Source organism: Cinclus cinclus, chromosome 1 (genome assembly GCF_963662255.1).
Source record: "Cinclus cinclus chromosome 1, bCinCin1.1, whole genome shotgun sequence".
NCBI lineage: Eukaryota > Metazoa > Chordata > Aves > Passeriformes > Cinclidae > Cinclus > Cinclus cinclus.
The window spans coordinates 66,754,277-66,779,268 of record NC_085046.1 but is presented as its reverse complement, the minus strand read 5'-3'; the positions used below and the strand labels follow the sequence as shown (position 1 = coordinate 66,779,268).

The following is a 24,992-nucleotide window of genomic DNA, read 5'->3' as shown; positions in this document are numbered from 1 at the left end:
AGTCCTAGGTTTGCTGTTGCCTTTGTATCGTGACAGTCTCTGCAATGTAAATTCTTTGGCTTTCAGTTAAGTCTAACATGGAACATCTTATGCACCAAAGAACAGAGTCATATTATAATCCAAGACACCACAAAGTGTGTGGTCCTAGCATTCAAACTTATCAATGCTTACAGCTTGGAAAAATATTAAGGCTCAAGAAGAGTTGGGGGGGGAAACTATTTTACACTACTGCAAAAGAGCTGAATGGAAAAAAAATAACATTATACTACTTGTTGTCCTCTAGGTACTCTGACTAAGGAGCAAGTCAGCACTATGTCTGGATTCAGGCAGGGGTAGGAAGCACATCATCAGCTCTGGAGTCTAACCGACCATTTACCATTAATGCAGTAGTTATAACAGCACCTATTTTTTCACTCTGGCTCTAGAGAAGTAGAGCATAGTTGTGCCTCTGGAGCTGGAGGGCAGCAGCCTATGGAAATCCACCTGACACATGCACACTATGGCATCAGTAACATTCAGGGACATGTTACAGTACCATCACTTTCATTATGGCTAGACCTCCCATGCTGAGAGGATTAACAGGAAACAACCAGCTCATGGTGGCCTGGTATCTTCCAAAGGTGTGTGTGTTTTCAACCTTTCAGCAGCTATAATAAGACAAATAGGGATTAAGTACAATTCTAGAGGAAAAAGTGACTCAACACAGCTGTAGCTTTTGCCTTTCGAGAAATGGTAAGCAGCTTGTAAAGATTACTTTTTAACCAGATCTAACCTGAAGACAAAAATATTCTCCTGCTGCCCTTTAGCTGGTTTTCTTAATGTATTCTGGTCTCAAAGGAAACCATTTACACTTCATTGCGTGAATGCAGAAATGCAGTGCAACTACCAATGCTGGAAATACTCTTGATTTGCACAGTAACTACTTGTTAGCTTTCCTTTACACTCACAGAGGCATGTCTCTAACACACACACAAGGGGAAGATACCAAAGTTTAGTACATTCAATTTCCTAGAAACAGAGAAACAAAAAAGCCCCACCCCCCCCAACACACTATTTGAAAATGAGCAAGGACAGAAATCCCTCAGCTACTGTACAGAGACAGCCAGGGACAGAGCATCCAGACTTTTATTACAGTTCATCCCTTGCCTGACGCAAGACAAAGCTATGCAGTGATTCAAGGTCTCTCGTTCCGTTGTGTTCACTGACTTTCTTTCCACCTCGGAAAAGCAGCAGTGTAGGATAACCACGTACCTTCAAAAGACACACACAGAAAAGGAAACTTGCTATTAATGTTCAGACTTGTATCCATCACTCATATTTACCTTGATTCTGAAAAGCCATCTAACCCCTCTAAAACAGTAAGCCATTTTAATTTATTAAACCAAACCCACAGCAGAACTTTCAATGCCAACCTGCAATTTCTGAACATTTTTAAGAGAATGGGGTAATACACGTTCCTCTAGGCTCTTGCAATGACAGCTACAGCTCTGTCTTCAATTGTCTGACTTACAGCTCTGAAAGACATTTTTTTTTTCCCTAGGAACAGAATTCAGCATTGGATACTGTAAGACAGCCTTCATGCTTTCAGAGAGGGAGGTTGCCTAAAGTAGAGACTTCTTCGGCTTTGTCCAATAATGAAAATGACCAAGCCCTAGCAAACAGCTCAGGAAAGAAACAGTGTCACCAGGTGCCTCCTTTTGGCTAACAGAGACCACAACTGTACTGTCACCAGGCACCTGGAGTGTAGCAGCCAGTTGGGCTGCACACTGGAGCCTCCAACATCTGGTACATAATACTGTCCCCTTCATTTCAGAACTTTCACACTTACAGAAAATCTGTTGCAGACATTACGTTCCACAGTGCAGTCCACTTCTGCTATTTTGACATCAGTCAAACCTGGAAATTGCTCTTTGGCAAGGTTCTCCCAGGTTGGAGCCAAGTTCTTACAGTGACCACACCTTGAAACAAAGGAGGGAGATTTGTTTAGCAGACACGTTTTCCACTTTATCTCTACTGTCTTGCTGCAATTGCTGTAAGTTTAACTAGCAGCCTTTCCTATACCCGAATGATTTGGCCCTCCAACGCCCTTGCACTATTATGTCAGTAAATGAGCTAAGAAAATAAGTGATTTTATTTAAGTTAAGCGCTGAAGTACTTTCTGTGCTTTGTTAGTCTTGTCTAGAATGGTATCCTAGATGTCGGTATACATTAACATTTTACCCCACAGAGGAATATGAAGCCAAATAAAGACAAGCACAGAGAATATTTAACTGGAATAAAAGATCTCTTGGAAACAAAAATGCTTTTAGGAAGACACAGGATGTCTGCAGTATGAATTAATTTTTCAGGTAGCATATGCCAGTTATGCTAAAGCTCATAGCCCAAGTTTAATTAGTTAAAAGAGATTTTAATTTATTTATTAAATTTCTTCCAGTTCCTAATAGCCTCCTTGACCAATGCACAGTAAAGCATTCATTTTGTTTATATTTTGAGCTTGGCTTAGCCAAGTTCCTAATGTGAACTTCTTACTGCCTTCAAGAAGAACTCCCAAAGCACTTTAGACTTTAAAGCTGCTTTGCTCGTTCTGTTCTAACCCAACTGCACCTTAATTGGGTTATTAAAACAGACCCATAATTGCCTCAAGGCTGGATCAGGGCATTTACAAAAACAATGAAAGATGTCTCAGCAGTTTTCTTAATGCAAGCCAGTGTATATTTAAACCTTGTTAATACACCAGGACAGTATAAAAGCATTCCTGATCACGCACGAAAACTACTAGAACAGGATGATTTTGTGCTTATGATGAAAGTTAACATTAATATTTATCCAAAACTAACTGAAGGGCAGAACTAGAAAGCAACATAATAGTGTTTGCTGAGCCCTACATAAGCTAATCCACTTGGAAGAAAATATGATCATTTATATGCAGAGCACTACAGGCAGTCACAAGCCTGACTTGCAGAGCCAAAACTAGGATGCAAGCTACATAAATATAGGAAGCATTTTCCTAAATGATAGTTTTCTGAGCATTGCAGCCAGGCAGCACACACTGGTGACTCTACATCCTGGAACTGCTGTTTCTCAGCCTGCCATCCAACACTGATCCTATCTATGAGATCCAGCAGCATCCCATGAGAATCTCATGAGATGAGGACATGGTATTGTTAATAAAAGGTAATCAAAAAAGGAGCATGTCTTGATCTTGAACTCTCCCAGAAAAAGTTGCTCCAGGTAATGCCAACAAGCCCTGGGTTCAGAAATCAGACTGGAAGCAGCTCTTGAGCACAGGTGTGAACTGAATTTCCCAGCCGGCAGGTGGGGCAGAAGCAGCAGAGACACATACTCAATCTAAGTCACTCCCACAATACAGAGGGGATAAAAGCAGTGAGGAAAGAGCAGTAAACAATGAGGAGTGTGCTTGCTATGGGCAGGGTATTTCTTAACCCAGTGGTGGCAGATACTTGCTCACACTCAAAAGCAGGTCTTACAGATGGAAAAGAGCATAGAAATGGCTCTCAAGCAGTAAAAGGTGACAACACTGGAAAAGCCTGCAGCATTGAGCTTAAGTGAAATTAAATGTTCCCAGGTAATTCTTGCCAACACTAAGAAACACAAATGCCTACCATCAAATTTAAATTGTAATATTTTGATATGCCTAAGCACATCTGAATATGGCTTGCGTTGCTTTGTAATGGGGTCTTTTGTAACCCAAACAAAACATCTTTTTATATTTTACACACTGTGTTAATGGAATGCTAGTGATTAAATAAGAGATGTGCTATCTTTCACACAGTGAAATACAGTTCAATTTTAATCTCTCCCCCTACACTAGGCTTCCTGCTGTTGGCTAAAAGACCAGCACTGGATGAGCAAGATGGCATGCAAGTTTCATTAAATTCAGTAAGGCACAAATAAGCTGAATTCTATAAGCCAGAGAGAGAACCGTAAAACTTACTTTTTCTCTCAAAAAGGGAATAGTATGAAAAGGGGGGCTCTTCACGTTTGCAATACTGAGGTCTTAACCCATCTGGGGTCCCAGGCTCTGCTGGATATAGCAGGAATGGCATTTGCCAGACATTATTTTCATTTCCTCCTCCAATGCCTTCCATTGGGTATCTACACCGACATCATCTGCATTGGCCACTCCTACCTTGGGCCCCTCTAAGAACATACTGCATGAACATACACTCTTAAGAACATCTTAAAATTGTCACTTGTGCAAGTTAGTTTCTTGACAGTTCTTTGAAGAGTAACAGGAGATTAATTATGCATAGCTCAACAGTCTGTATCAAAACTCAGGTGCTCGAATGAGGCTTCCAAGTGAGCCTGGAGAGTGCCTCAAGGCCAGCATCCTCTCCTTTCTCAGCACTGAGATATGGAGACACGCTCCCCTCATCTTACTCTAATGCAGGGATAGGAGCACACTGCACTTGCAAAGAAAGCTTCACTCTCCCTGTTACCTCTGCAGTTCCTGGGGGTACTTCCACAGAGAGGCAGCTCAAAAGAGCTAAACAAGACTGAGCTTTTTTTTTTTTTTGCTGCAACTCTTACCAACACACACATTCTTCAGCTAATTCAGAGTTTGGAACAAGACAACAAATACAGTACTACGCCTCAAAGACCTACAGCAACTAATGCACTCACAGCTTCAACCCGCAATAATCCTGAACAGCAGCAGCTGCAAACTTCTTACCATGGAGCGTAGAATTTAATAAAGGTGATCCCCCTAGCAATGGTTGCATCAAAGTCTTTTTCAGAGAGAGAGAGCACTGCAGCCTGCCCCCAGAAAGAAAGGAAAAAAAAAAGAAACAAGAGAAAAACAATGTCAAAACTTTTTGTATATACAACATCAACTACTGAGCTTTTACCTTCCTAAAAGAGAAACTGAAATTGGAAAAAATAATACTGTTGGTAGTATAGAGTAGCAGCAACAGACCTACCTTTTACTTCTCAGCTACTTTCTTTCCCTAGAGAGATGCAGAGAAAAACATTTTGCACTGAATCTCACCCATAACTGGAGAAACAAAGCTTTCCTATTTTCAGGAAGGATTTGCCTGTATCCAAATTTTCAGTAATTGTGAAAAATCACCTTGATTTTAATACACTATGTTTCAAGGAACAGCCCTTAGAGGAGTTGGCTTCAAGCAGGTAATGGCCATCTGGGATTTTAATGAGGTATTCAAGGCACTCAAGTGATGTCTCAAGAGCTGTTCTCTCTGTTCTTTCTTTCCCTCCATTGCATGCACAGAAAAAACAGTTACCAGAAACACAGATTTGCCTGTCAAGAGGACATCACAACACCACACTTGCATGGGTGCCAGGAAACAGTTCCACTCCTGATAATATCAGGAGCAAGGGAATGATGGGAGGAAAACGCATTGCTTACAGTCTCATATGAGAGCATAGAGCTGAAACTTCATTTTTTGTGTGAGACTTTTAAGGGTGGGAGGCATTATAACCAAATGTACCTCATGCCTATAAAAACTTCAAAATCAAATGAAAGCAAAAGAAAAACAAGATCACAGCTGACAGTATTATCAATTATATTTTAACTCCAGTAAGTTTTGTGAAGCCAAAAATAAATTTGAAAATCAAAATTATCCAGTACCTTTAAACATGTCTGTAAATAACTGTTAATTCATGGAATTACTTCACTAAACTGAAGTGTTATTACCTTTAAATAATTATTTAGAAATTAGATTTTTATTCTAATTATTAATCAGAAATAATTAAATGAAGCAAAAAGTAAGCACTATGCTTATACTCTGATTTTCCTAAATGGTTAACTTAAATTGATGCTCCAAACATAATACACAATCTAAGGTACAAAATTTGAAAATCTGATTATCCCCAATTCACACAGTATAGCAAATCTTTTAGATCTGTAGATTACTATCAGAATAGCAATGTGAACTATATAACCACAAAAGTAAATTTACTATCAGATATCTCAATTTTAGCTTTGTATCTCAAAAAATGACATCTAATGCAATCACATAATCTGAGCATCTGCTGCTCACACGGCCTTAATCCACCTGGATCATGTTTTGGATGATTTTAGCCATGCCTGGCAGGACAGAAGTCTCATGGATGTGAAAGCACAACTTCTGTAAAAGGGCTGGCAAGTACTTGGGCTATATAAGACATGGGGAAATCCAAGTAGGGGCTGAACACTGGGACACAAAATTGGAGTGGGAATTTACTGCTTTTGCTGCCTGTGGTACCAGCTGTGATCAACTGATGGCAAATGCAGTCAGTGTTTGCTGGCTACAGGGGCTGGCCCCTTGTTTCAAAATTCATTACAACAAAGAGTCAAGGGGTCTGAAGACAAAAGTTGTAAGGACAAGTTGAATCCTACACTATTACTATTACTTGGCAAAAAAATCCCTCAAGAATCCTTTCCTCCTTGTGTGTGTGTGTGCTGGTGAATGCAAGGCAGAAGTGGGAATTTTTGTCAAATATGGTTTGTGTTTCTTCTATAAAAATAGAAAGACAACTATTTACTTTCGCCATTGTACCAGCTCATTGGGATCTTCCAAATATGAGGTCAATTAAAAAATAAAAATTCAAGAGTATGAAAATTGCAAATCTATGTGGTCTATAATGTTTGGTAAGCCACTTTATTTTATTCAAGATGGGTAATGCTGCCAGAAAAGTCAGCTGGGCAAGGTAATATTCTCCTGTAAGAAGCTGCATACAAACTGTATTTATATTAATAATGATGTTGCCTAATTACTTAAATTCATTTTATATCACAAGGGAGTGTTAATCCCTGTCCCTTATTTTATAGGCAGAAAGCACGTTCCACACATTTCATGAAAGATTATGTCTGAAATCCATGCCTGATTTCTCAGCCTCACCAATTTTTCATTCATCTCCAAGAAGAATGGCAGATAAAGTGCCAAAGGGATTAGAAAAGACAGAAAACCATATGGCATGAGCTACAACTTTGCAAAGGTTATTTCTGCCAATTTCTTCACAACATTAGCCTGTAGCTCCTACAACCAAGATTAAAATAAGTCTCCAAACCCCTAGGAGTTTTCTTGTCACAGGGCATGTTATCTTACCATATTGGTGCTGGTCTCCATAATCCTTGGTCATTGTTTCTGCAGATTTCTAAGTAAAGAGCCCTTTTTTTTGTTGTTGTTTTTTTTTTTTTTTAGGGGCTTATGCACCATCATTATGCACCATCCTCCTGGGTTCAAGTGATAATCTTGCACTAAATGTTCATCTCTAAAGTGGTGCAATATGCTCTCACACAGACCCAAGTGCTACCAGTTCCCTGGGCCAAAAAGACCACATTTACACCTGTATCTAAATAACTTATTGCAATCATAAAATATGAATCAGATTTTTTTTCCTTCTCCAATTCATCAGGTTAGCAAAAGTATCTTTAGGATTTATGATCTGATTCCACTCATTAATTACTCAAAAAAGTAACCAGGGAAGTATTTGCTACAGTTTACATCCAGAAATTGTCAAGCTATTAGAGAAACACATGGAAGACTCAGGCTCCTAAAACAGTCTGGACACCTTACATTGCTGCAGAGTGCAGGAGCACTTACCTCAACATGGGTGGGCTCTGCAGGTGGCTGTGGGACTTCAACAGGTTTATCTGCTGGTGGCTCTTTCCCAGAGCTCTGTAGTTGGGAATCCACATATTCTTTTAAGGAATCAAAATCCCTCTTCCCTTTGTACTGGTCACCCTACAATTAGCAAATTAGCAAATAGTTTGTGCAATCTTCTATACGCAGTTGATATAGCAAATAAATAATTAGTAGCAAAACACAAGATTGCGAAGTGTAAGCATATAAATAAAAAATATTATTATCTAGTTCTTAAACTTCTCTATGACATTCCATTCATTCCATGTCTTCACTTTTGCCATAGCTTCTTCAGTACCCAAAGGGAACAATCTAAAATTTCCCTGAAATGAAAGGTATTTTAGAAACGTAGAAGCAAATTTTTGAAACTTTTCCACTTTGACCTTCTGGTCTCACCCTAGTTAGCTTTTTCAAAGTTTTAATTTTTTAAATCTAACTCTACTACAAGGAACAATAAACTACGTACTGTGGTTTGGGTGTGGTCTCTTGTTACCCTGTGAGCTCTACACAGCACTTTGACAGGGCTGAAACCCTTAATTTGCATCTCTCTGGACTACAAGGTCATTCCTCTGTCTCACACACTTGCCACAAATCCTTGGAAAACCCAAATAGTAAGGCAATGCACCCTGGCCACCTAAGTTCACCTGGGAGCAAGAGATAGCTGCAGCCTGTGGCAGGGCAGACATTTCCAATGGCACTACTCTTAACAAAAGTCTAATCCTAATTTTTAACCTGCACATAAAGCAGTCAACCAACCAGATCTTTGAGAGGCCACAGTTTACGTTGGATGCTTCCCCATATTTCAAGTATTTTCCAAATCTAGAGAGCAAGACAATCAAGAGATTGTCAGAACAAGGTAACAGAGCACTTGTGAGCAGCTCCTAGTGTCAAGTCCACTGTCAGCCTTCTCCAATCTGGCTCTTGCATGATTGCCCTCAGGGCTGTCTGTGAGAATTAGTACTAGGTTTCCTGTTCAGAAGACAGATCATATCTTTGAGGCATTACATATCCATTTTGGATAGAATTCTTGAGATGTGGTCCCATGTGGTGTGGACTGCAAGATGTATCTCCTCTTGCAGACGAGGAAGACTCTTTAAGAAACAACATACAATCTTCCGTACGTTACAAGGAAGAACAGACGTCTCTTCAACTTTCCTTTATCGCTGGAACTCTTTCAACACATTTTCCTTCTTTTGTAACTGATAACATTTCCTGTAACTACTGCCTCTTTCCTGGCACTGGGTGTCAATCCCTAAGAGACAAGAAGCCTGTACCTGTTTGTACCCATGTCAGCATGGCAGGGTCACAGTTCCTCCCAGAGTATCTACCTGCTGTATCTCACCAACAGCAGTGGTGTGATTATGTCAGACTTCAGTTATGGCAAAGGGGATGAAGGTATTACAAACAAGGCTGGATGAGTGAATCAGTTCTCCTCCTTCCCCTTACTGATCACTATCATAGCCCCCAGAGAGTTTCAGGAATTTCTGGGCCAGATTAGTGGGAAATTGCTGTGGTTGTCCTGTGCTTTTTCAAATATGTTGTATCAGCCCATGGAGGAACATGTGATTTTGGTGGCAGCATTCCACCAAGGAATGCCACACTGCCAGTGGGGAAAGGCAGTTTGAAGTCAACTGAAATACAGTGTTCAGATTAATGGCTGAGGTTCAGCTTTACCAAGTACAGCAGCAGTGATTATTTTTCTTTCACTGCACTCTTGATTGAAATAACTCCAAGAACTCCAATTATTGCAATGTTTAAAATAAAGTTTAATTAACTGAAAACCTCTAGCCTTGGACATGCCATCATGTCAGTTGTGCTGCTGATGTGTGCCTTGAGAGGTCACAAGGCTGCACACTTATGTGAAACTGGTTGAGATTCAAAAACTCAGGAACTGCTTCATTTAAATTCCCTAGTGTCTGATCTTATAGGGATGCTTATACAAAACCTCATATGCACAGGTATGTACTTATGGCCAGTTTCTCTTTAGAGTGCCAGAAAATTGCCACAAGCAGCAGCCACTAAACTGTTTTGAGTAGCAAAACTTAACGTTCCTGATACTGCAAATGTTCCGAAGGGAATGCAAGATGAATGGGAGGAAACCCCCTCTTCCTTCGCCCCTGCCCAGAATTTAGCAGGTAAGAGCTAGAAGTGTAGTTCTGGGTTCTCTTGCAGGCCTGCTTTTAATATCCATTGAATATATTTAACTAAACTTGAAATTGCGAAATATAGTATAAATAGCACTACAATTTATAATGTGTTTATTTACTGTTGTTCATGTATGTGGCATTTATAAATACTTTATTGCCTCATAATTTCAGAATATTTTAGTTCTCTGAACTACTGCAAGGAAAAATGTCAGCTGGGCCCACAAGATTCTCACTTGCAGTGTCATGTGAAATGTTCAGGTTTATATAAGGAGAATTTGCACCTCTAGACATCACTCAGCAGATTGGCACCACTTCGAGATGAGAACCTTCTAATACACATTGTGAAAATTACATATTTTATTATTTTTATTTCAGTTATGTTTTTGTGTTCTATATGAAGTAAAATACTTTGATAAAATAAACCCAGAATTCTCTCACACACCAGCATAACTAGAGACACTGCTTAGAGATTTATGAGCATTATATGAGTTGTATGCAAAACACAGAGAACAAAAACTTTTAACTTTGATCTGTGGACAAAGTCTACCTTTTCTAGCACCCAAATGAACCTTCAACATCTTTTCTCTCACAAGCAGACTTTTGTATATATCCACTTGTTTGTTTGGTTTTTTTTTTTCCCAGAATGTAAGCATAGTCCAAATATTGTTCAGGGAAAAATGAAACTCAGAGAAAAATTTGCTGAAGTTGGAGACTCACCTTTTCACCATTCCTAAACCAGAGGAGTGTGGGATATCCACGAACTTGGGTTTCAGAGCAGACTTCATAATGCTGGGTACAGTCGACCTACATTTTGGGAACAAAACCCAAAACTATTCAATGTCTAAAATAAACTTACAAGCATCACAGCCTCCCTTGTTTAAAACCTCAGCAAAATACAGGAACAAGCAATACAAGGCTTGGCAAAACTCAGTACTAAGTACTGTCTTGAGAATGATTATGTCTGCTTTCCAAACAGTGGTTTGGTTGTATAATTGGGAGGCTCTGTGTGTATTTAAATTATTTATTTTTTTTAACGGCGGGACTGGGGAGGGAGGTATGGCTAGAAGGAAGTAGTAGCAGTTACAAAGAACAATGAAGGCATAATTAAATAGTTCCATTAAAAAGTACTTGGTATTCTCAGCTAATAAAATCAGTGCATGGACAATGAGACACAAAACATTAATGTGAAAGAGCTTTAAAGTGAAGACATACTGGCTCACCCATTTTTTAAAAGACTACTCTAAAGACTTCAGAAGGCATGTCAACAGCTAGCAAGTGAACTATACTCCAAGAGAAGCTCCAAGTGCACAGCAACATTCAATTCCAACATGTCACAAACCAATCTGTAAAGTTACTAGTTTATAAGCTTTTCACTGAAGACCAATTTTAAAGATTAAACAGTGTTAAGACTATTCCCCCAGATCAGATGAAGGTCATGGTTCAACCTTCTTAGAAACAGTTGTGTTTCCTGTTTACTTACAGACTTAAAATTTTATCCAAGACATACTTCAAGAGATATTTCACGAACTATACAGTTAGATAAAATTGTCTAGGCATCAAGACAAATCTTAATGGAGGTATTAAATAGCAACTCACAGTAATACAAACTGCAAACACCAAAGACAACTGATTAAAACAGAAATTTTGGAAATTTATTGTTTATTTCTTTCTGGGTATTAGAGAATGGTAACTTCATAAAAATACTTCAGCAACGATTTCAGAAGACAGCAAACAAGGGTATCAAAAAGTACAGAAAGATTCAAAGGAGAAACAGCTCCTGACATTTCATTCTCAGAAGGAATCAAACTTTATAACCACCAGGCCTGAAAATATATATATACATTTGTGTGTCTTCTCTGAAGTTCAACTGTGCTTATATATATGTACGTATGTCTCCTCTAAAGTTCAACTCTACTGTCTTGTGCTGTACATGTACAGCACACCTGAATTAACAGATTTTCTAAAGCATTTTAAAAAAAAGTCAAGCTCATCCCTCCTACTACAATAGCTGAAAGTACTGTGAGGGCAAAGGCAGGGGAGACAGCAGAGGAAGAATCTCTCTGCAGGACTGCTGCCATACAGTATTTGAGATTAGTGGAACATCTCTGAAAATTTAGGGACGTGGAAGTTGAGCCTGGTACAATTTCCACTGCTGGAAGATAGAGAGGTTCCCATCATGAGCCACCTGGACTTAGGTATGGGTCAGCAAATAAAGCCAGTAACTGCAATTGCCAGACCACCTCCATACCTCTGCACAGAAGTCACTCCACGTACAAGTAACAAGCTCCCATGGTAAATACACCACAGAACCTGGTTATCAACCCTAAGGGAAATAGTAAAGCAGGACAAGATATCAATTTTTAAGGTGTAACACCCCCTGAAACCTTTTAAAAGTTTTATGGGGAAAAAGAGGAAAAAAACCAAAACCAACAAAGAGCTCATCATAAATACCCAGTAGGGCTAGACTTTGCTAAGGAATCCAGTGCTGCAAAGAACAAATTAGAAGTCATTTTCCCACTCAAAATAAATACTGAAGTCTATCAAGTTCTAACAAAGCAAATGAAAAATAGAAAACAAGTCTCAAAATATTACTCCCTGCATCTGAAGTATCAGACTTATTTCCAGCTCTCTGAAATGCAGAGAGGCAGTTTGGTTTGCAACAAGGCTTTGCTTAAAATGGGGAAGGTCCTGTTAATTGGGGATTGTGTAAGGAAAAAAAAAAATACCATCTCAAACTCAAAATAAAAACTATGACTACAAATGAATTTAAGAGGTGATAAACAAAACAACTGTTATTTGCAAATCATAGCACAAAAGGCATGATTCTTGGCTGAAACATACATTGACACAAGCCATACTTTCAGACTAAGAGTGCTTCACCTACCTTACCAATCTTGACAGTTTCTGAATGCTCAAAGACTTGAGCCAGCTGTTCCCAGGTTGGGGCCAAAGCCTTGCAGTGACCACACCAAGGGGCAAAGAACTTGATAAAGTGATTACCTTTTAAGTAAAAAAAAAAAAAAAAAAAAAAAAATTTAGCTCATTTGAAATGAACTTGGCTGCAATTAAAGCCTAGGTACTAATCTCAGGCTGCAAATTTATCATGGTATTTCCTGAGTTAAAGATAGGAAACACTGTGAATCAAAGGCCAGGACAAAATACTTCAGCAATTAGGTTTTCAATACTGTATGCAGTCCCACTGCGTTGCCAAATTTCCTGAAAATCCAAACAGCTTCACAATCTCAAGCCAACACATTAAAACTGACACATTTAACCTAACCATTTACCTTAGTGTTTAATTCTACCGTGTTAATCAGTTGCCCTGTTACAGAATAGAAAGAACTACCAAGGAATATATGTTGATAACAGCATAAACTGTTTCATGCACTGGTGTTTCCTAAGAAATGCTTAAATCCCTGAATTACCTGAAAAATTTTGTTCAGTTTTCCATTCTGCTTTTCCTGCCCTGCTCTTTGAATTTTCATGTCAACTACTCAGAAATTTCTGCCTTTAGTAGATGTTCGTGGCATTTTATGCAGAGGAGAGTCTCTGTGCTATCTTCTACTTATGTATAGTTTTAAAGTATGTATTATTGATTGCAAAGTACCAGAATATGCAATTTCTTTCGATTAAGATTAATTAATTCAAATTGCTGCACATTTTTGCACACATCAAGGCAAGGCTCTGTTAAATGAAAAACAAAAAAAAGAACTTATTTTAATTAAGGGGGAAAAAATAATTTGCAGGAAACACCAGGAATTGGATAAAAGCTCTTTTTAGCAGAATCATTCATAGTCCTTTGAAGACTGCTTTGAGGCTGGTATTACTTGAATTAATTTATATTTTGAAGGCTTGTCCACAAAGGAAGGTGAGAGGAAAGGCAGTACAAAATAACCAGGAAACAAACTGCAGTAGTAGTGTACCCTAACTTGACTGGTCTGCATGTGTAAGACTTTCAAACAGAATGACATGCATCTGTGTTGGTCAAGTAAACTGCAAAATTAAATTTCCCACGAATTAATAAGAACACTAGTTAAAATCAGCTATTCTTTACCAGGTACTCTGACATACTCTCCTCAATAGAAAACAATATAATTAATTTTTGTCCCAGAGAAGTAAAAAGCCAAAGGGAGGCTATTTAAGAACAGAAGTCAAACTTGCTGGTGTAACTGCTAAGCCTCATGTTAAATTTAAGCACTGAACTTCTCATAACTGAAGTCAAGAGAGGAAAACAGATTTACAGATGATCATAAAACTGCTTAACCATCAGATATGACCATGAGAACATTTCCTCTATGAAGACCAGTGGATAAATAATAAAAACACTAAAACATTTACAATGCACTGAACTTTACAGTCTGAGAAGGTAGATAAATATGACAAATACTTATCATATCGCTGATGGCTTAGAGGAAAATTAATTGAGAATTCTGATTGAATTCCATGTTAAGCTAGACATGCTGGGAAATTTTAAGTTAGCTGCACAAAAATGCTGTTTTACACATGAAAATATTTCTAATCAGCTAAAGGTTACTTTACAAAGTCCTAGTTTGACCACCCTAGTGATATAAAATGGGCAAACATTTAATTTAATCCAGCCTTTTTCAGAGTAAGCAGGATCCTCTGTTGTCATGCTAGCCCAAGCTTGTATTCTAAGACTTTGCTCATTGTCTAAAAAAACATGTGAGGGGTGACATTTCCCATATTAGGTATCCCTCCTGGCATTAATTTTAAAGCTTCCAGATAAAATATTTTTTGAAGTAGCCAAACAGACAAAATGTTTTGCCCACATTAAATTCTGGAGGAAGGAAGTTAAACAATATCAAATAAAAGGCCAGACTGGAGTGGGATGGGAGCTGGAAGAAGGAAGCGGGTGGATTATACTCATCCAGAGTAACAGCCTGGGAGGAAGAGCAAGCCAGCACCTAGGGAAGGAGGAAACAGGACTTGCAAAAACAAAGTGGCAAGGCTGTGACTTGAGCAAGGAACTCAGGAAAGAAGACAGTTTTCTTGAGCAAGCCCCACTAGCTTCTTCCCTGGGGTTAGGAGCCATAATTACACTGCCTTCTGAGTGCTGTACTTCAACATTCTCATAGTCTGCAATATGTAATTTAACCAGTGCATTTTACATAGTTTGCAGTTTCATCCTCTTTCACTAGGTATTACTGGAAAATAAAAGTGGGAAGGAGGTAACCTGAAAACTAACATTTCTGGTGCAGACTTCTCAACACTAATGTCTCCGTAACCAAGTTACCTTCTGCTATGTGCATCTTGAAATTGTCTGCTGAGAGTTCATACATTCCTTGCTTAGGTTCAGGGGCTTTTGGTGGTTCCACATCAGATTCTGGGTCCTATTCATGAGAAAAATTAACTTTTATTTCTCTTCTACAACAAATACACAACACTTGTTTCCTGTATCACACCATTCTGTGATAGTGCCATGGACTCTGAAATTTTAATTTCTTAAAGCAACGTCCATATTTAACTTGATTTAGGTACCTTATGTTTCCTAAAAAACAACTACTTGAAAGAAAAAGTTGAAAAGGACTGCCATATAAAAAAGAGTTACCAGACTCTGTGGAATACCAGTCTTTCACTGTGCTGTAGTACAGTCACAGGGCAGAGTAATTGCTGTAGCATTCATTGCATTGCCATATATTAACACACTTTAATTATGTAACAGTGCCTCCAGAGCATCACACATCAGCCACAACTGCCATTACACCCATTTCAGTGGTCTCTGGACTATTTAAAAATAGTGCAAAAGCTATTTTCTGCTCCCCTAGTGCCAGAAGGAATGCTGTCTACTTAATGGCTCCATGAAGACAGCAACAGTGGAAATAGAGCAAACACTTAATAGATAAAACTTGCAAGAAACTCATGAGTGTTTCAGCAAAAGCAGGCGAATACTTTCTAGACTCTAACCCCAGCACTGAAAAGAATTTTTTAAGTACCTCAAAGTGTGTTTCTTAAAATAATTTAGCATTTCATGTTCAATTATTAAAAATACCACATTTGTTGAAATGTAATCACATTCTAACTGTGGTTTAGCAATCACTAAAACTTTCTCTTGATTAGAAACTGCAATCACAAATTTAATTTTAGGCAAGGCTTGGCTCCTGTATGTGAGGATACCCTTAAACTTAAGGATTTTCCTAGAGATAGTATTAGCTTGTCTTACTTAACTGATCATTTTAAACCTTTTCTTTTGGTCACAATATTATCAGAAAGTAACTCAGCTAAAGGTGGCATCCATGTTTAAAGAGGTAATTAAGCCAAACACAAATACAATTTATAATTTATTAGAGCTAAATTGCTTTTCTTACTCCAGAAACATTATGGCCTACAGGTGTCAAATGAATTGACAGGAAGGCGAGTATCTTAAAATGTCAAATGTATAAGCATTAAAACTGCATTATGTACTGTAATTTGAAAAGCAGGAAACAGAGAACAGGTCACAGAATGACAGTTTTAATTAGTACTTTGATTTACATGTAAGCTGTTTCAGACTGATACTGCAACCTAACTTTTATTCTCAGGAGCAGAATTCCTCCTGGAAATTGAAACCTAACTTGAAGAAATGGTAGATAAGTAAGCCTGCAGAAAGGAGTATTTCCTTTTCACTTACAGATGGTTCCTCATTCAGTTTCTCCAACATCCAGTTTTCCAGTGCCTGGAAGTCCCTAGGGCCTTGGTATTTCAGAGGTTCTTGTCCCGGTTTAAGCAACTTTAGCCTAAAGGGTCAAAATGTAAAGAAGAGTGAGGCAAAAATTTTCACACAGGAAACATTCTCAGAAAGATAATGTGCTTTGCAAATCCATGGCAATGCTGCAATGCTGCTCAGGCTGCAGTAGCAGATCTCTTGATTACTGATATGAGCATCAGGCATCCCTCTCAGATTAAAGTATCATGGCTAGAACTTGGGACCCTTTTTCATTCCCATGTAAGCTTTAAGGAGATTTTAAAATGAGAAAATAAGACATCCAAGTTAAAAATCAGCATAGTGATAATAAGAAATAAAAATTTAAAAATTGCAGCATTCAGGCCTATGAATCCTATTTCAGTTTGTCAAAGAGCATAAATTTTGTTTCCTTCACTGCTCTCCATCAAAAGAAAAATACCTAGTGCTTATTTTCCCAGGAATTTCTTTCTCACCTTTTGTTCCCTGACTGGTGTTGTAGTGTAGGGCTTCTCATGTGGTATTAAACTGATTAAAAACATACTGAGATAAGTCAATAGAACAAGAAGATAAGTGACTGCTTATAGGCATCCAGACTTCATGACTGCAATGTTCAACAATCGCTATCAAAACTTTTCCATAGACTATGTAAAGCTTCTATTACTAAATTTTAAGTTAAAATTTGAAGCATATTTAATAGAGGTGTGATACTGGGTTCTGACAGAATCTCATTTTTTAAAGCAAATCAGACTTTCAATTACTACTGTCACCTAGCCCTCAGTTCTCCTTGCCAAGCTGTCATTTTGTACTGCTTTAGTTTCTTGAAATGTTTTTCTCTCTCTTCTTGTTCCACAATTGGAAGAAACGAACACATGAAAGTGTTGAAAAACCACATAATGCAAATACATTCAAAAGAGATAGGAGCTCCCACTGTCATTTCTATTCAAGGTATTCTTGAATGTTCCTTGCAATGATCGAAAGTCAGAATAAGAAGGAAGCAACAAAAATGAAAAAGAAGAACATCTAAAACAGACCTCCTGGCAATACTTTTGAAAAGTAACAAGACATTCAGGTAACATCTTAAAAAAAGCTAGCTGCACCTTTATTTTCTGAAAACAAGGTAAGTTTTTTCTTGTTCAGTTGAGAGAGTATTTATTTTGCAGTACCAAATAATCCTGAGACAACTGTGATAGGAAGTGCAGGGACCCTCTTGGCCACTATTTCTCTGAGGGTATGAAAAGGGGATGCAGCCCTTCCTTTGACAGGTGTCTGGAAAAGCAGTGTAGGGATCAGCACATCCTGGACTTGTGACAACACAAGTTGTTGCCTGAGGAAGCTGTGAAATCTCCCTTGCTGGAGGTTTTTAGTAACTAGCTAATTCAAAATTGACTCAGATAGGAAGAGAGCTGATACCATGAATTCCCCTTCATTGCTATATTTCTATACCTAGCAGATGACTGCCTTATTATTTTTAACTTTTCAAATAGATACAAGCAAGCACTAACTATTCCTATATATTCAACAGCCTTAAAAAGGAAGGAGGGGAAAAAACCCTCCAGCAATTACACATCAATTGATTTTTTTTCCTATTCAAAATTCTCTGTTATTCTATTTTAAGAGGAACAGCACCACAATATAATCTATGCAAATATGCAATGATAACTGATATTCACTTCTGGAGATATGAAAGCAGAACTGTAATACTCATTCTTCTTGGTATTTGTAGTGGAAGCAAGACACACACTGCCCTTAAGGACAATTCCTATCTCAACAAGGACTATGCTATTTATAACTCTCAACTTCTACTCAGTCACACTCGTCTGAGTCCAAGTGGGTGCAGCCAGGAGCGAAGGACAAGTTCAGGCTGCTGCTGGGGTTGGCAAAAACACCAGACAAAGTGAGCAAAGGGAAGGAAACTGAAAAATACAGTCTGTGGAAGGGCTACAGATGATTACAATCTCCACTTATACCCACTAAGATGAGTAATTAATAAAGCAGTTGAAAGGATCCCATCTATATTTGCAAGAAGCTTTAAAGAAGTCACGAGTAAAAAAATAAAACCTTTTGCACCTTTTCTAGCAGTTTAAAAGGGAACACACATCTAACCCAAAGGCACTGACCTCTCAGAGATACTCTAGACCACGTTCTGCCTACCAAAGCTGAGGTAAGACATACACCATTGATAACAGCATAAGCATGGCAACCTTAAAATACTAGATCAAAATAAGCAAATTTAGCTAGGAAAAAGGGCACACAGTATCACAGTAACACCACGTGATACCATTAATTTACTGCTTTGTGAGCACTAAGTTCACTAGAAATCTAAGAGACCACTTAAAATGCAATTATGAAGGGTGCAGTGTGCTGACAAACTTGTAGCAAGTTACTTTTAAAAGCACTCTTAGTAGAAACCAGCTCTGTCACGCATATCACAGCTGCACAATGTACTGTTGCTTCAGAAAGAGATACTCCCAGACAAAAACAGGAAAATTCTGGACTTCTGTTAAATACAGCCGCCTTGCAAGACGTAAAACAGCTTCTTGACAGAAAAAAAGAGTACTATGTATCACATGACACTTGGCAACATAGTAAAAAGGCTTAAAATTAATACAGCAGGTCCAAAGGGCTACGAAGAAACCCAGCAAAAATATAGTTTAGAAGTGAGCTTCAAGAAATTGGCAGAGGATCAAGGAAAACTGAACAAGAAAAATAGGAGCAGACTCCTTTCAATACTTACGTAGGGTACCCTCGCACGCCAAATTCAGAGCACAGTGGAAGATCTACAGTACAATCCACTTTAACAACATAGACCTGTGGGTTTTCCATGTTGTTGTATTTATCTCCCAAATCATTCCAAGTTGGCTGGAGGCGCTGACAATGTCCACACCTGTGACAGAAGGAACAAGATGCTGTTGAATAGCTGCTCACATTTAGAGGGGAATGAGCCCATGGGAAAGTTATATGTAGAACGGTGATTTTGATAAATTTAAAGAATTTTTTAAACTAAAAGTTGAATCAGTTACATCAGAAATCTTCCATACTCAAGCACTGTTCCACTAAGCAACAGCAAATGCTATTAAGGACAGTAGCATGCTGCAAACACATCTCATGTAAAAATCATCAAAATTTGAGAACCTTGCTACTCTCCTTTTACAGTACAAATCCTATTAATACCCTGTGAAATTAGTAAGGCTATTAATCAAAGCACTGTCAGTCTTCCAACTTTCTAGAAAAATCCTGAAAGGATGCCAAACTTTCTTTACATTCTAATCTTTATAAATTCCTTTTTTTTTTGTCAGTAGGCATGAAGATAATAGTTTCTAGCCTCTTTGTAATGCCACTTGCACTTCCATGCTTCAGAGGAATTTGTAACACACAAGTCAAGAAATATCACAACTGATTTTGAAATAGGGGTTCCCAAAATTTTGATGGCCCTTGTGGGTCTCTTCCAACTCAGAATATTCTGTGAAAATCCTCCCATCCTATGCTCTGCCCCAGGAAGACACCATCAACTCTTTATATCTGCATACACACAGAAAACTGGCCTCATACAGTTCTCACAACACCACCTCCCCAGAAGCAAAAAATAGCTATTATTCTTCTCACTGTTTTCCTAGTCTTACAAGTCATTATAGCAATACTCTGTTCCGCAAAGTGCAATGGAAAGTTTGAAGGAATGGACTTTCATTTGTCTTTAATGGCTGCTTTGGCCAACCTTCCAAGACACCTAAAAAATACAAAGTTGGAGTAACAGAAAACATTGTCAGACTGACAGTATGAAAGCAGTTATTGCTTGGCATGACCTACAACATCTACTTTGTAAGTAACAATTAAATCACCATTAGACTTTGGAGAAATTTGCTCTGACTTAAAATAGTTTCACTCATACGAATTATTTTGAGTACACCTGCAGAAAAGTTGCATGGATTCACACCTTTCCAGGTATCCTGAGATCATTAAGAGGAAAACAAAAACCAAACCAAACCAAAATAAAGATGCTTAAGAGTTACTTTAAGATAAAGAATTTTTTCTGATCTTAATAAAGTCCTGTAACAGTCAGGCACAGTGGGTCAGACAGGCTCCCTCGATGTGGCTGAATACAACCTCCCACATGAGCTTATTCTGAATTGTCCTGGTGAAGAGCTACAATGTGTTATTATTAAAATCAAATATTCTTTAAATATTTAACTTATGACTGAAGTCCCTCCATAGTCAACTCCTTCACAGAGTTTGAATTAAGGGGAGGATTTTAGATACCCTGATCCCTTCCCTTAGCAGATGCAGTGATTCAAAACACCAAATGAACACTGGCTGGTGTTAAAGAACAGAGCAGGGAAAACTAGGTAAGGGAATCCCAATTAATTCACCTCCTGTTTTTAAGCACAACAGAGGTGCCTTGTCCCTGTGGCTTTACACTGTAATCTCTGCTACACACACCCCTTCCCTTCCTTCTTATGGAAGCTAAAACTGAGAATAAAGCAGGGAAAATGTTCCCATCTGAAATCAGTAATTGACTAGTTGTTTGTTTCAAACTGGGAATGACTAAACAAACAAACAAACAAACAAACAAACAAACAGTATTATATAGAAGGAAATACATGACAGTCCTGAAAATGCTTTTTCTGAAATTTCCAAGGATATATGTACATATAAAACTAGGCAGGGTAAAATCAAAGAGCAAGGCCCCACAATAACATGATTCCCTCAGACCCATGGATCTACACAATCCTTCACTGCTGCTACTCTACAACACATTGTGGGGCAGGAAGAGCTGCTGGGGACAGTAGAGACCTGGACGTCAATTATGAGTTCTGCGCTTTTATCCCTGCATGGGCTAGAAAGTTGTAAGCATCCACAAGCTCCATTGACAAGCACAATTTAAGATCCAAGAGAGACTAACACAGATGTTTCCGGGAGCCACTAGTAGAGCTTGAGCTCTGCAGCCAGCAAGGGCAGCTCCACAGCAAGATACAGCTCAAATCCTTATCCAAATAAAAAGACAGACATGGACAATGGTATAAGCGTCCCAGCACCAGTCTTGCTCTGCACAGAAGAATTCAACTGTAGTAAAATCTAATCAACAGAGTTCGATTCAACAACTAACTCTGGTGATCAATTCTGCTGCAGCTGTGGACTTGCCAGGTTTACTAAGAAAGAACATATGTTGAAAAAATCTGTAAGAGTCAAAATAATGAAGTGAAGCCACTCACTTGAGATTCCTTCCTGCTGAGGAACCAGAAGAACCAGGAGAACCTCACTCCTCTGTAGAAATGCAACTGGCAGGGCAAACAACTTAAGAATACTTTGTGCTACCAAGAAAGTAACCTGTTCTGTCCCCAGTTGTACCTAGCAAGTGGTACAGCCTTCTGAATAAAAACCTTATGACATCTGATGGCAAATGACTTAGAATGCTCTCTTCATGGAGTATCCTGCCATCTTTGAAACAAATGTAGGACCTCATGCGTACCACCACTGTTTCTGAGTGAGGCCCTCAGCAACTTTTGTTTCAAGAATCTGGAAGAGAAGGGTGGTGTTGGCTTTAATCCAGCTCTTACTGGTAGCATTGATGATGCAACATTAGCAGCACCCATATAAATCTGAAAGACAATCCCAGCTGAAGGTTGGGCTGTTTGCTGTTTGCCTTGAAACTACAGACAACAGCCTTTGGGAAGCATTAGACTAGCAACACAGGAACAGGGAAGAGGCTCTAAAACAGACTCCAAGAGTGTGAGGTTGCCCCCCTGATCCCACTGACAAAAAAACTACAGGTGTGTATAAGTACCTCTCTCAGGCACTTGGATGTTCCCTTTATTCTGCTCTCCCCTTGGACCTGAAACCTGGCTCTGTTGCTGCCTGTCAGGAGCCAGATATCCAGACCAAGGGCCCTGAAGCCAGGACCCAGAGATCTGCAGCAGATTTGCTAGGGATGATGAGAACACCCAGAGAAGCTGCAACAAATCCAGTAAACAACACAGTTTCCTCACACTTAAGTTGGACAGGGATCCTCAGTGCTCCCAAGGGCACCACATGATCCAAGTCTTCAAGGCCAGTGCTCCCTTTGATCTGTACTGAGGATCTGCAGCATATACTAGATTCTGGAAAAGCCCTTTTGGCAGAGGGTCTCCTACAAACAGTGTCTTGAGATAAGAGAAAGCTCATCTGGTTTTAGGGATACCTGTGAAACAGTCAGTCAAAGTATGGACAGACACAGACATTATCACCTGAGTACAGAAGAAAACAGAAGCACTCCTGCTCTGCACAGGCACTTCTTAGGCCTTACTGCACTCTCAGCCAAAGTCCTTTAACAGCAAGTCAGGCATTCTTCACTTTTGTGATCTTCAGAGAACAAAGGCATCTGCTCTTTCAAGCTTTTACTTAACATTTTCACATGACATAAATAAGTCAGTGCTAGTAACAAAAAAAGTTTTCAAAGGAAATGCTTTCCTGCTATGGATTTCAAAGACTCTCATATGCCTGAATGGCACCATGTAGCAATGGATAATTTTGGATCAAAACATAACTTTTGCACATTGTTCGCTCAACTTTATTTTATCTAGACTAAAGAAAACTTGGGAGGAAACAAAAAGTAAAGAAGAAACCTAACAACCCTAACAGTAGAACTCTGAATAAAATCTACTGGCTATCAGTAAGATTAAAAAAAAATAAAAAAAAAGGTAGGGGAAGAGGCAAAGAAAGGAATATGAACAACCATGAGAAAGACACACAGATGAGAAAGTACTGTCCTCTTGACTAGGAATATCCAGTAAAGCACGGTTCCCTCATTTGCCTCAACCATTCTTGTTCCAAAAGTACCAGTGCAGGACAAAAGCCCAGTGGTTCTCTTGCAAACTCAAGAGAACAGCACGGTGGTTAACGCCGCAAATTTACCCTTAAATTTCGTGACTGCAAAGAGAACATAGATTCTGCAATGAAAGCATCTGCGAGCTTGGGCTGGGGAGCCCAGGCTAAGTGAAGGTGGCCAAACTGCAGCTGTTCTGGGTCTCTCTGTAGCACGCCGGAGCGACTCCCCCACGCAGCCCCAGCCGGGGGCGGCTTCGGGCGCCGGTAAGGTTGGACCTGATGATCTCAGAGGTCTCTTCCAACCCAACTGAGCCCGTGCCTCTGTGGCGGGGGCGGCCGCCGAGGCCCGGGCCGGCGTACGCGGGGCTCCCGCTCCCCTTCCCGGCCCTTCCCGGCCCCATGGGGCCGCCCTTCCCCGCCGGTCCCCCCTCCGGCCCCGCCGCGGGGCCCGGAGCAGCGCGACCCCGCGGCCTCCCCGCCGGCCCAGCCCGGCCCGACCCGGCCCCGCCGCCACGTCAACGGGGAGGAGGCGGGCGAAGGGCGCGGGCCGGGCCGGGCCGCGCCGCGCTCGGCCAGTACCCACCACGGGGCGAAGAACATGACGAAGTGGGGGGCGGCGGCGGCGCCGTGCCGCAGCATCTCCGCGCTGTAGAGGTGCCGCCCGTGCGGGTCCTCCGCCGCCGGCCCCGGCCCCGGCTCCGGCCCCGGCTCGGCCCGCGCCGAGCGGCCGCAGAACACGGGGCCGAGCACGGCCAGGGACAGGACGCGCCACCACGCCGGGCCGGAGCGGAGCGGAGCCATGGCAGAGCCGGAGAGCGAGCGGGCAAAGCCCCGGGCGGCCGCTGCCGCCTCCGCCCCGCCCCGCCCGCGGCCCCCGCCCCCGCCCGCCTCCCTACCCGGGCACCCCCGCACGCACAGCCCGACACCCCCCGCCTCTGGAAACGCACCGCTCTGTCAAAGCCTTGCTTGCATGGCACGCGACATCTGCTTTTTAATGTTCCCTATTAATTAAATTGCTCTATACATCCGTGTTATCGCTTAAAATAACTGCAGATTCTGGTTTTTGTTTTAAATATACAAACATGCTCATTTCTGGAAATCCTTAATTTTATGAAAGCATTAAGATATTATTTAAATACCAAACAATATCGATTTTTATATTATATTTTGATTATATCAATCCCTAAATCTATATTAGAATTTAAAACAATAGCAATTTTATTTTTATACACATACTGGTTTCTGGAAAGAAATAATTTTATAAAGGCCTTAAAATATTATTTCTGTAACACATAATATCTGTTTTATACCATGTATTAATTATACTGATCTGTGGATTTTTATTAAATTTTCAAAGAATTTTTTTGTGTACATTTACACATGCACACATACTGCAATGAAGCTTTTTGCACAATACATGAGAGATGGGAAGGTAGGTGTGATGGTACCAGCCAGGTCAGTAATGGTGCTGTGCCTCTGGGAGAAAGCCTGGCCCCCGAGGTCCTCAGTCCCAGCCCCATGTCCAAGTGGAAAGAGGTCTCCACTCCTATGGCTTGGTTCCCTTACTTCGGAGGGAAGGGAAGAAACAGGTGCTCACGCTGCTTGAGGGCTTTTGAGCTACAACAGGGTAACAATGGTGAGTAAATAGAAATAACAGTAGTAGCAAATAACAGGACAGGGAGATCAGCACCAGATAGCTGCAAGCTGACGTAGCAGGGCAGCAAGGGGTTGTATTTCATGGAACCACAGAATGGTTTGGAG

The 24,992-nt window shown here is 40.0% G+C and overlaps 1 protein-coding gene across 1 annotated transcript; it reads right to left on the bottom strand.

Annotated features, from left to right (window-relative positions):
- Positions 1–1,128: 1,128 nt before the first annotated feature.
- TXNDC5 (thioredoxin domain containing 5) lies at positions 1,129–24,032 on the bottom strand. The gene is made up of 10 exons (XM_062499110.1): positions 23,815–24,032; positions 19,168–19,317; positions 16,380–16,485; positions 15,006–15,102; positions 12,636–12,751; positions 10,469–10,555; positions 7,566–7,706; positions 4,694–4,776; positions 1,829–1,958; positions 1,129–1,251 (listed from the first exon to the last, which is right to left on the bottom strand). The coding sequence occupies exons 1-10, from the start codon at positions 24,030–24,032 to the stop codon at positions 1,129–1,131; spliced, it is 1,251 nt and encodes a 416-aa protein (XP_062355094.1).
- Between the last annotated feature and the right edge of the window lie 960 nt (positions 24,033–24,992).

Coding starts and splice junctions, on each gene's coding strand:
- TXNDC5 (XM_062499110.1), bottom strand. CDS start 24,032: ATGGCTCCGCTCCGCTCCGGCCCGGCGTGGTGGCGCGTCCTGTCCCTG. Junction 19,318..23,814: donor GTCATGTTCTTCGCCCCGTG/GTGGGTACTGGC, acceptor CTTCTGTCACAG/GTGTGGACATTGTCAGCGCC. Junction 4,777..7,565: donor CAGAGCCCACCCATGTTGAG/GTAAGTGCTCCT, acceptor TTCTGGGGGCAG/GCTGCAGTGCTCTCTCTCTC.